The 12,570-nt window shown below is 34.2% G+C and overlaps 1 protein-coding gene across 1 annotated transcript; it reads left to right on the top strand.

Moving 5' to 3' along the window:
* Positions 1–1,880: 1,880 nt before the first annotated feature.
* LOC18028457 (monothiol glutaredoxin-S4) lies at positions 1,881–2,560 on the top strand. The gene has a single exon (XM_006414413.2). The coding sequence runs from the start codon at positions 2,050–2,052 to the stop codon at positions 2,356–2,358; it is 309 nt and encodes a 102-aa protein (XP_006414476.1). The 5' UTR covers positions 1,881–2,049; the 3' UTR covers positions 2,359–2,560.
* The last annotated feature ends 10,010 nt before the right edge of the window (positions 2,561–12,570 follow it).

The raw sequence follows: 12,570 nt of genomic DNA, 5'->3' as shown, positions 1-12,570 counted from the left end.
CTCACGGTTTGGAAGATATGCGTCTTTTAAGTTTCGACTTGCTTTTAGGGTTTTGGTGGTGGCCGGATTTATTAGGGTTTTTCGCTCAGAGAGTCTTATCGTGCTGATAATACGTGTTGTGAAAACTTAGAAACTTTATTAATTACTAGAATGTATATATAGAGTACATAGGGAATCTAGATTAAGTACAATGCCTTGATGGACCTAATGAGCCGGTATAAGAGTCCATATATGATATGTGTTAAAACATTTATGATATTTTTTTCAGAAATCGTTTTTTCTTTTTTTATTTGTCTCCTCAATTATTTCTTCACTATAGACTTATAGTTGTAATTTTTTTTTGTCATCAAACTTTAATCTATTTTTTTCCCTTTCTCTGTTCGAATTTTTTTACGTGAAAACAATTTATATATATCCATCATATTTGTCACGTCTAATTTTTCTTCTTGGCAATAAACTCTTTTGTTTCAATATCATTTAGTTTGGTTTTCTCGAAAAAAAATTGAAAACTACATATAACTTATGTAATGCTTCTTTTTATTTATCAAAAGCTGAGATCCCAGAAAATGCTTCTTTTTATTACTACTCCTTTGTACCTTATGTAATATGTAATGCTCTTCACTTTGATTATGTTTGTTCATAAAAATAATAATCAGAAGTTAAATAAAAAAAATTGAAAACTATATGTACGTTCTTACTATATATATTGAAAAGTATTACATCAAACTAAATTTTTATTATAAGCAAATTTGTAAATCTAACTTGAACCAAACAAAATATGTGTAAGGTGATAAGATGGTACGAGGGTGGAATTAGATGCGATCATACCGGCCATATTGTTGTTTTACGTAAGACATGTACGGGCTATGAATATGATGACCTTGTACGTAATTTTCCGTGCATGAATAACGACTCTCCGTGATCACAGTTGGGCCACCTTCAATTAATCCAAAAAATACAAACCTAAAGAAAAAGAAAAAATGATGTGGTTCCAATATTGCCTTATCGTCATAGAATGAGATCGAATTTTAGCGATGTCAAGAATCAATCAAAACTTACCTTTATTCCCAAATCGATTTTGTTTTTTTTTTTTTGGGGGGGATGGCAAGTGAAGAGGCCACGTAATCCTCAACAAAACAAAAATAAAGATTGTTCTGGAGATATACCCGTACGATCTCGAGTCTTCCAAGAAATAGAGCTCTAGTTTTGAACCTATGGCAAATGTTAGATCCCGTCTGTCTCACAGAAGCTTCATCATAAAATAACTTGCATACGTATAGGCCATTTTTTATTTAACCTAGTTTTAAACATTTTTAAGTTGTATTAGTAAGCAAAAAAAAAGATAAATAAAGGGAAATTCTGAAAACAATTACTTCATGTAAACTTCAACACATGGCCGATTCTATACAAGCCACTGCAACTAATCTCATAGATATTAGAGAGATTAAGATCGACGGGTCCCAATCTATTTATTTATTTTTTTAATGGAAACTATGTACTATGTAGCATCAACTTGATTATATGTACGTAATTTAATAAAAATATATTGCCGTACTATAAAGACATGTCATGATTGGTCCGTATCAGATCTTCCTCACATCTAAGAGAGATTTTGTTAGCTGTACGTTTTACCGAATTAGTTTTATTCTTTAGCTGAAAGAGCTAAAAAGTCAAGAATGTGTGAACGATCATAGCCTCAAATTATTTCGTATACTCCCACTATCATAATCTTTTGTTATTTGAAAAATGTGTTCCTTATTCCTTGCAATAAAGTTGATTCTCTGAAAAAGTGCTACGTACATCGAACCCATGATGATATGATAGAAAGTTATATAAAGGAGTCTTAGAGACACTTCTCTACATCAAACCGATCAAACACATAAATTAACTCAAAGTCACTTCTCATATCCACCCAACAATTTCACTACTAACTTTAAAAGTCCTTTAGTTTTCCTATTTTCATCCATAATCTCGCATTTTGATTAAAACACAGCCCATTTTTCTCATTCGCAAGCCGCTTTACAAGCACCTTTTCACATAACGAAACCAATGGAGAAGCTACAAAAGATGATCTCTGAGAAGTCAGTAGTGATTTTTAGCAAGAACTCGTGTTGCATGTCTCACACAATCAAAACTCTATTCTTAGACTTTGGAGTGAACCCAACGATCTATGAGCTAGACGAGATCAACAGAGGAAAGGAAATAGAGCAAGCATTGGCTCAGCTTGGCTGCAGCCCCACTGTGCCGGTGGTGTTCATAGGAGGGCAGCTCGTTGGTGGAGCCAATCAAGTCATGAGTCTCCATCTCAATCGTTCTCTCGTTCCGATGCTTAAACGCGTTGGTGCTTTATGGCTTTGATAAAATGAAAAAGCATACTTACGTATGGAACGTAGCTTGCTGATATTAGTAATAATAATGTAATTAATGAATCTAATCAAAGATGACAAAAAAATAAAAACATACTTGTATGAATGTTTTTTCTATCTAAGTTTTGAAAGGATAGATTATGAGCTTGAAAAATTTAGTTCCGAAAAAGAATAGATTATGAGCTCCCTGTTTTGTTTGTGGGCATATTTTATAATAAAATTGATCGTTGGATCACTCCCTTTAGTTTTGTTTCCCCTTTAATTTTCGAATTTCCATGGTTATATGTATCATATACTTTGGTATAGATACATATTTATTTTTTGGTTAAAGGTTAATCTTATAATTATAAATATGAACCTTTCCAAAAAAAGAAATGAGATATAGATGATAAATGTATCATATTTTGAAAATGTAGTTGTTTCGTTATTAACCATTTAGAATATTTATCGAATTTTCATGTTTTCGAAAAGTGATTTCGTTTATATATTTTGGGTGGGTTAAACATATCCGAACTGACAAATGCCATAACTTGGGACGAGGGGAAGGGTTGTGTCGTTGTGAGTCTTGTGACTAACAAAGTAGCCAGAAGATCAATGCATTATAAGATAACTAAACATATTGATATCAGATTTAAGATTTCGTTTTACCAAATATATTAAAAATAGAAAATTGACATACATGGTGAAAATCCTTACCTCCCAGATAAGCTAACTCACATTGTTACAAAAATCTATCAGTGAATAAGTTTGTAGGAGTTTTTGCTTAAACCCATTTCTGTTAACATATATAGTGGTTCGTAATGAAAATTAAAATTTTTGAGTTGACTAAGTAAGAACTCGAAGCAAAAATGAAATATGACGAAATTAGCACTGCTACTGCAGCATTATACACTGTAAATTTGGCACTGCCCATTTACATGCATGTTACACATGTATAAGGTAAATTAGAAAAAAAATGTGGACCTCTAATATTATACTAGGATTTTGGTGGCCTAAGGAAAATGACTATTTTTTACAACATGAGGCACGGTACGTACTGTCAATAATATATATTCGATTTAAACTCATGATAACGCATAATCGAGACTAGCTAGTATAAATCACTACGCTACAGATGAAACAGATCACAAATAAGAGAGTTTTTTTTTTTTTTGAACATCCACAAATAAGAGTGTACAATCCGGAAGTTGAATGAGAATCTAAAAAAAAAAGAATCTAAAAAATGCAAGTTTTGATAAAATGCATGGCGTAGTAGTGGAATTGGATGCGATGCGATAATATGTGCTTTTACGTAAGAATTGTACGGGCTATGAACATAACGACCTTGTTTTCTAATATATGAATAACGACTCTCCGGATCACAGTTGAGCCACATTCAATTATTTGTTCCATTGTGTCTTATCCTCTTTCAATGAGATGGAATCTTTTTGCGATGTCAAGAATCATACAAATTTAGCTATGCCAAATCGTTTTATGAGGAGAATTTCGTGAGAATAAAGAAAGTGTTTTGAATGTATTATGTATGTGAAGAGGCCACGTAAATTACCACACAGAAAAAGAAGAATCAGAGTATTCTGGAGATATACCATATTATCTCGAGTCTTCACGAAGGAAGGAGATGCATGCAGGCTTTCTATAGAAAAGAGCCACAACTTGATTCAAACTCGTCATCATTTTTAACCTCATTTGTATATATACAGTATTCTTTTCCTATAAAATATTTCATCTTAAATTATTATGTATTGGAGCATGTAATGCATTAATAATAATATACACTCGATTTACATCATAAAAATACAAAATTTTCAGTGCAAATGTTTACATTTCTTAGATGCATGCTAGCATGAGTACAAATACTTCATAAAAATTGAATATTCCCAATATATAAATATAAACATGGGAAAAAAGAATCCAACGGTAGCTGATTTTACCGTAAAATACTCCAACAGATTACAAAATAGGTATCCGCATAATCTATCTTTTCAAAACTTACATAGACATAACATTAACTCATACATACATCATTTGTATGTTTTTGTTTGCTTCACTTTAATAAGCTTCATCAAAACACCAAAAAAATTGAATATTCCAAACACAGATTAATAGAATAACACAGGGGGATCTAAAATGATCTACATAAACCCTAAATCAAAGGGATATTACCTCGTTTTTTTTTTTTAAATTTTCCTCCAAAAACATCTATTGCTGTCTCAGTATTCCGGATCCTTCCAATTCACTTTACAATTTGTATTTGTGGTGGAATCTTTGTTAGTGGTATACATTGCACCCCGGACTAATAAATATTTGTTAGTGGTATAAGTTGAGATCAGCCCAATAAATATTGGTTAACGATGTTTTATACTAAAGAATGAGTTTGGCCTGATGAAAGTCCACTGCCAATTCTGGCCGGACACCAAAAATCGGTGGAATTAAGGGAAAAATTAGAGAGCGAGGTCATTAATACACTATAAATAAAAGGTAATCGACACTGTTCAAGGGGACCGGACCACAAACCGAGAAACAAAGACCTTAATGGTTATTTCATATATCTTGTAATTGTTAGCTCGTCGAATACATTCCGATCTAACTTACTTATATAATCCCGATTTCAGTTGTTAATAAGATACTTTTCCAATCTGATTTACCGAATTGACCCCTTAGTTAATATCCACAATCAATATCCACAATCAAAAACCTCTTTCTTCACCTTTGGATCTGCCTTCGGCTTCTTCAATGGCCGCGGAGAAAACTCCGTCAAATCTCCAAACTTTGTGATATCGGCATCAGCGGCGGAGACGTTAGCCCTAAACATATTCTTTCTTCTTCTGATAAATAATAAAAAGTTAATTTATTTCTCTTTTTGTTGAAAGATAGGATGTTTACCGCACGGGCACATTGTAACTTGTAAAATAGGCAAATATGTGTATTAATGTTCATAACATTTCGCAATTCAAATGCGTGATTTACACAGAATTATTCGAGATTTGCAGCATCTTTCAGTTTTACGATGCGATAATATGTACTTTTCGTAAAAAAAGAAGATAATATGTATTTTTACGTAAGGCATATATGTACGGGCTTACAATCACGTTGCAAGTTGTAGTATATGAATAATGGCTCTCTGGATCACAGTTAGGCCATTTTAAATTTGTTCCTTTTAGCCTTACCCTCGTGGAATGAGATCGAATCTTTGCGATGTCAAGAATCATACAAAACTTAGCTTTATCTTAAAATCGATTTATGAAGAAATTTTCGTGAGAATAAAGAAAATATCTTGACTGTAAGTGAAGAGGCCACGTATACTATCTCACACATAAAAAATTGAAGATATACCATACGATCTCGAGTCTTCGCAAAGGATGGAGATGCAGCTTTAAAGCCGTACACATAACATTTTATCATGTGTACATGTCAAAGGCCAGGATTTTAAGATTTTATATTATACATCTTATTTCATAATATATAACGTTATATAAAGTATTAAAATATTATTTCTGCAGAAATTCCTCGGAAATGTTTTGAGCATTTACCGACAATTTTCCGATAACATTTTTTTGCTTATTATATACAAGCATTTTTAGTGAACTTGTATATAATATTGACTTAGTTAGGAGTATTGACCAATCCGGTTTATGTGATAAGTATATGCATGCATTACCAGGGATGGAGCCAGAAGTTTTTTTTATTGAGGGCACATATATGATTTCATGAAAAGGGCATTAACACTAAGCTTTAACAAGTTACACTAATATTTTATAATTCATTGGGGGGAACGCCCCACTCAACGTATGTGGCTCCGCCACTAGCATTACGTACTGTGATAGAAGGAAATATATATACCAAGATATGACATGGCTCGTCCGTATCAAATACTCCTCACATCTAACCTAAGATATTTTGTTATCTGTACGTTTTACCCAATTAATTGATAGTTACACTATTTATTCTCTAGCTGCAAGAGGCACAAAAGCTAAAGTTGATTCTCTTAGAAAAAGGTTTTCATTACATTTAATCCATAGTTTGAAAAGCTTACGTACCTAAGAAAGCTATATATAATGGACCCTTATAGACCATTAATGGTTACTTCATTTACTTCATTTAAATTATTAAACTCAAAGTTACTTCTCATCTTCACCAAAGATATCACCATCTCTCTATACGTTTTCTAGCTTTGCAGTGTTCATCTCTAATCTACCATTTTGATTCAAACGAATCACTTTTCATCATTTGCAAGCCGCTTTCGGAACAAACTTTCAAGTAATTAATAACACTGATGGAGAAGCTACAAAAGATGATCTCCGAGAAGTCGGTAGTGATCTTTAGCAAGAACTCTTGCTGCATGTCTCACACAATCAAGACTCTCTTCTTAGACTTTGGCGTCAACCCGACGATCTATGAGCTCGATGATATCAACAGAGGACAGGAGATAGAGCAGGCATTGGCTCAGCTTGGCTGCAGCCCGACTGTGCCGGTGGTGTTCATAGGAGGTCAGCTCGTAGTTGGAGCCAATCAAGTCATGAGTCTTCATCTCAATCGTCTCTCTCGTCCCAATGCTTAAGCGCGTTGGGGTTTTATGGCCTTAATAACGTAATGATCATGATGATACTAATTCAAAGTGACCAAAACAAAAGTTTACAGTGCCGGACCAATCCATTTGGATGCCCGCGTCTAACTTTTAAAAATATGTTTTTTTATATTTTTTTTTCAAAATTAAAATAATAATAAAATAAAACAAAGATTTTATAAAACAATCATACTTCATAAACGGTTTGTAAGAAAAGAAAAAAATCCAATAAAACATATAATTTTTTGCTGAAATATAGATTTTCTTGCATTTTTTCCGTGTAAAATCGTTCATTAAACTGTCGTAGTCGAGTTTTTCAAACATAGCTGTTTCAATTGATAACAAAGCTAATCTATTTTGTGTGTTTCTGGTTATAAAGATAACTAAAAAGACCTACTAGAACGAGCTGAGGATTGTAACGGGTCATAAATGGACGTGGATTCATTTGGGGGGTGTGGGGGACGAAGCTCCCCACGGTACGGTTTCCTTATTGGATTAGATTTAGGTTTTCCTTTATCTAGTGGGTTTAGGAGTCGGATTTTTGGGGTTATAAATACAATACATCTTATGGATCAAAAGTTTGTTTATAAAGAGGCATAAATAAAAAATATGCTCCTTTATAGTGGATGCTGCAAAAAATATGCTCTATTTAGAGTAGATGCCCGCGGCGATCGCCTCCCTCGCCTGCCCTCAAGATCGGCCTGCATGAAAGTATGTATGAGTTATTGCTATGTCTATCTAGGTTTTGAAGAGAGAGATTTTTCGGATACATATTGTGTAATCTATGAGTGTATTTTTAATAAAATCAGTAACCGTTATGTGTCTATCTAAGTTTTGAAGAGAGAGATTTTTCGGATACATATTGTGTAATCTATGAGTGTATTTCTAATAAAATCAGTAACCGTTATAACACAAACAAATACTCAGCAACCGTTGGATTATCCTTTCCCATGTTTATATTTAACATATTTTTATATACATGCAGCAATGCATCTAAGAAATGTACACCTGTGCAATGAAAAATAAGTATTCTTTAATGGTGTAAGGAAAAATAATTGAGAATATAATATTACTTATGGCCGGATAATAATTAATTGAAATTAAAATGAAATATTTTAGAGATACCCAAGTCACGAGTCTTCATCTCAATCGTTCTCTCGTTCCGATGCTTAAACGCGTTGGGGCTTTATGGCTTTGATTAAATTCAGAGAGATATTTACGTAAAACGTAGCTTTTAAACATATTATTATAAATCAAAGACTAACAAAAAAAATTATATATCTAATGTTTGAATGTTTTGTGACTTTTTCTATCAAAGTTTTGAAAGGATAGATTGTGAGCTAATGATGTAGAGGATAGATTATAAGTTTTGAAATATTTTGTAACGTGTGGGAACATTTTACAATCAAATCAGCTAATGTTGGAAGACTTCTCCTTTCCGATGATCATATCTGTGAACTTTTATAAATATTGAAGAATATTGTATATACGGGTAAAGAAACTGTTTAATCATGCATTGAATAGTATATTTCAGTCCTTATGTACGGTTAATGCATATCATGGTCCAATACCATACGAAAATCAAAGGTGAAATATTTTGCTATAAGTCATACCACAAAAAAAAAAATCATCGTATACCAATCTTTAACTACTTTCTATGTTTCTATTAATAAGAAATTAGTTCTGGAATTGAAATCCAACTGTAACCAATTCCTTCCATTCCAAAACTTTAGATATCTGACGAATTCACAAATATTTTCTGTCAATTTAATTAATCGAGATTGTTGTAAGAAATGTAAATATATGTTGATACCAAAATTATATGTTCAGGTTTTTTATCAGTTGATATAATTAATGCTAGTATTTGTTGTGGTTATACTAAATGATGTTAAATTTCTACTTCAGTTTTTTAATTGACGCTATAATTGTATCAAGTGTAAATAATTGCTTTCAAATCAGAACAATTTTCACAAATGAATGTGATGACTAATTAACTATATCATAAGATTTTCGCCATTCATTTAATTGATCCGGTTTTACTATTTCTGGTTAAATTTAAACCAATATAAATCCTCATATTAAAAAAATGATTTTTATTTGTGAATTGGTATTTATGGTTGATGCTAGATCATGTGAACTCAATGAATGTTACTAGAAATGTGTGTATAGTTGTATAAAAAAAAAGTAAGATTACGGGTGTAAGAGTGTTTAAAAAGAAAAAACAAGAAAAAATTTTGGGTTCATTTCTAAGGATAAATTTCTTTATTCATCCTTTTCTATTATAACTAATCAAAATCTGTCATATAATATTTAAGATGAATTAAAAAATAACAAATAGTTAAGTGAGTGTAACAGATGACAAGTGTCATTTTATGGATCCTGTAACATCAATACAAAGACTAAATGTTGAAAAAAAGAAAGGAGTCAACATGAATTCATGTTTGACAAGTGTCTAATCTGAAACTATCGGTCACATGACTCACATTAGACTAAAACGTGGATCAATATGAATCTAATCAGCTTTTCATATTAAATAAGGCCACTCCAAAAATGAAGACGAGAAAGAGAAATATCGACAACATAACAACAACATTGAAGACCACAAAAAGGCTTACTGCTAACACCACTGAGCAAAGAGTCAAGCAGTCAAACATCTGCCCTTGTAAAATGGTTTTTTTTTGCAATGAGACAGAACAAAGAAAACTTAGCAAACAGCGAATAAGAACGCTGTAAATACTTATGAATAGTGGAGATGCAGCATCATAAACCCACATCAAAGAGAAAAAGACAAGCAACGAGAGTACCTGCCCACAGTAGAAGGCTAACAATAGATGCAGCTCCGTGAATTAGAGTATCCTGAACTCTTTTTCTTGAATGAGAAATGTAGGCTTGGGTAAAACACTGGCCAATCAAATAGCGCCAAAAATTGCATGGAGAATGAAACAATGTCGTCCCATTTAGCCACCGTCTGGCTTTCTTCCAGTGCATGAAAATGCATGTCGGGGCAACAAGCTTGCAAAAGGTTTCAGGTACCAGCTCCAAACATCCAAACCCTATGGGATGGTTAGCCATAATGAATCATCTTCCAATCTGATATGCCTGTACCTCAGAGAAAACAAGCCCTAGACATATGAGAGCTCTATGAAAACTCTTGGCATCCATACAAGTGGATCTTTTTAAACCGTCAGAGTTGAAATCATGTCGAGTGTAGTCACAATAGCTGGAGGTGAGGAGTTTCACGAAATTTTCGCAAGAAATCAGACCATCCTAAAAGCGTTTGAAAAACGAAAGAAAATAAAATAACTTTATTAAACCTTTATTGTTTAACCTTACATCCAATGCATTACAATAGTTATATAGAGAAGAAAGGAGAAAAGCAGAAAAGCAAAAGGTGAGGATCGGAGTGACACGTGTCAGGTCTGTCACGTGAGAGCTCACAATCTGAGGATGTTAAATCTGTTGCATAACAAGATTTGGTGTGCTGTATTTCCCGTACGAAGACCAGCTTGAATGGATTCGCATTTTGTCGTTACTCTGTTACCGTTGCAGAATGTGGATAGTTTCAGGTGAGAAAATTTTGTCACCGTAGTGGGCTTAACACTTGGACGACCTATATCACCTTCTTTTTATTGGACTTCTGTATTTTTCGTGTTCAAATGATCTTAGGCCTTATCCTTTGCATCCGCAGAAGTAGGTCTGTCACTATTACACCCCTTCAAACTTGGGAGAAGGTCTACACCAAGTTTGAAATGCAGATAAAAAAAGGTTGGTTAGGTAGTGACCTAGTGAAGACATCAGCACGCTGTTTAGTACTCGGAATCTGCTTGACAACCAGAACACCAAGTGCAACTCTCTCTCTGACATGATAAAAATCTGTGTCAAAATGCTTAGTCTGATTATGCATTGCAGGATTGGCAGTGAGATAGACGACTGAAAGGTTGTCACAATAGAGTTCAGGAACTACTGGTTGAGGAATGCCTATTTCACCAAGTAAATAAGAGATCCACTTAAGTTCTGTAGCAGCAAGAGACACCATCTTGTATTCGGCTTCAGTTGAAGACCGTGACACAGTGGAGTATCTTTTGGCGGACCAATAGATAATTTTGGAGCCAAAGAAAGTGAAAAAATCTCATGTGGAACGTCTTGTGCTCTTGCAACCTGCCCATTCGCTGTTGCTGTAGGCCCTCAATGTAAAGTCAGTGTCATTGTAGAGATAAAATCCCATGTGCAATGTGTCCTTGAGATACCGAAGAATGCGTTTGAGGCTGGAGAATGCTGCAACTGTGGGCTGATGCATCTTATGACAGATGTAGTTCACAGCTGTAATTTTCCTGTCAGACTCCTGAAATAAGTAGGATCTGGAAAAAGCTCAGTCTGACCTGCAACTTTTTCCAATTACAGGGGAAGAGGCGTCGGCATCGGTGCACAATCCTGCATTCCTGCAGCAATTAGGAGATTTGAAGAGTACTTTTCTTGGCTGAGAAAGAGATCTCCTTCATGAAAATGAGCCCGAATGCCAAGAAAGTAGTGGACAAGACCCATGTTTTTCATCCTGGAAGTAGAAGACAGTTCATCAAGTAATTTCTTGATTTGAGAATCATTACTACCCGTGAGGAGCATGTTATCGACATAGAGCAAAAGGTATATAATGTCTGAGCTATTGAGATACACAAAGAGTGAAGGATCCCCCATGGTGCACTTGAAACCAAATATAAGGAGGAATGAGCTGAACTTATCAAACCAAGCTCTAGGTGCCTATTTAAGGCCATAGATAGTGTTCTTTAGTTTACAGATGTAGTTAGGGTTTGTAGGATCTTCAAATCCTGGAGGTTGCACCATGTAAATAGTTTTTTTTAAATCACCATGTAAAAATGCATCTTTAACATCTAGTTGTTTGACACTCCATTGTTTTGCAGTAACCACATCCAATACCAAACGAACAGTTGCAGTTTGTACAACCGACTATAGATTTCTAAGTAATCAATTCATTCTTCTTGTTCATACCCTTTAGCGATTAAACAGGCTTTAAGACGATCAGGAGAGCCATCTGAATGCAGTTTAGTCTTAAAAACTCACTTACAACTTAAAAATTTATTTACAGGATGTGGTGAAACAAGATCAAATGTATCAGTTTAGTGAAATGAGACAACTTCTTTATCCATAGCGTTATACCAGCCCTCATCTTTCAGAGCAGACTTCAAAATATGGGATTCAGGATAGTTGGGTTTCACGGTGAAAAAAGCATAGCGTGGGTTAGGCTTAAAGATACTTGATTTTTCTCGAGTCTGCATCGAGTATGCAAGAGCATGTACTGGAGTAGACTCCGCAGAAGACAAGCTTAAGGAAGCAGCTGTAGAAGTACTGAAAGTAGCTGTAGATGGATTGAGAGGAGAAAATTCCTAGTCAGTGAAGATATTAAACTGGGGAGAATCTGTTGCAGAAGAAGATGACGATTGGTGCTCACAAGTATCTGTCCGAAGAGAACTGGAGAGGAGCTGTTGCGTATAGAAACGGATCAAATCCAGCCGTACACTCAGAATTCCTCTTTGGAGTCTCAGTAGACACTTCTGGCATTTGTGAAGGAACTGTGGTAGGTAAAACATGTATAGACTGAACAAAGTTATGACCACATCAGTAACA

This window comes from Eutrema salsugineum, unplaced genomic scaffold, assembly GCF_000478725.1.
Source record: "Eutrema salsugineum unplaced genomic scaffold, Eutsalg1_0 scaffold_1, whole genome shotgun sequence".
Taxonomy (NCBI): Eukaryota; Viridiplantae; Streptophyta; class Magnoliopsida; order Brassicales; family Brassicaceae; genus Eutrema; species Eutrema salsugineum.
The sequence above is the reverse complement of the archived record's forward strand: the minus strand, read 5'-3'. Positions and strand labels throughout refer to the sequence as shown.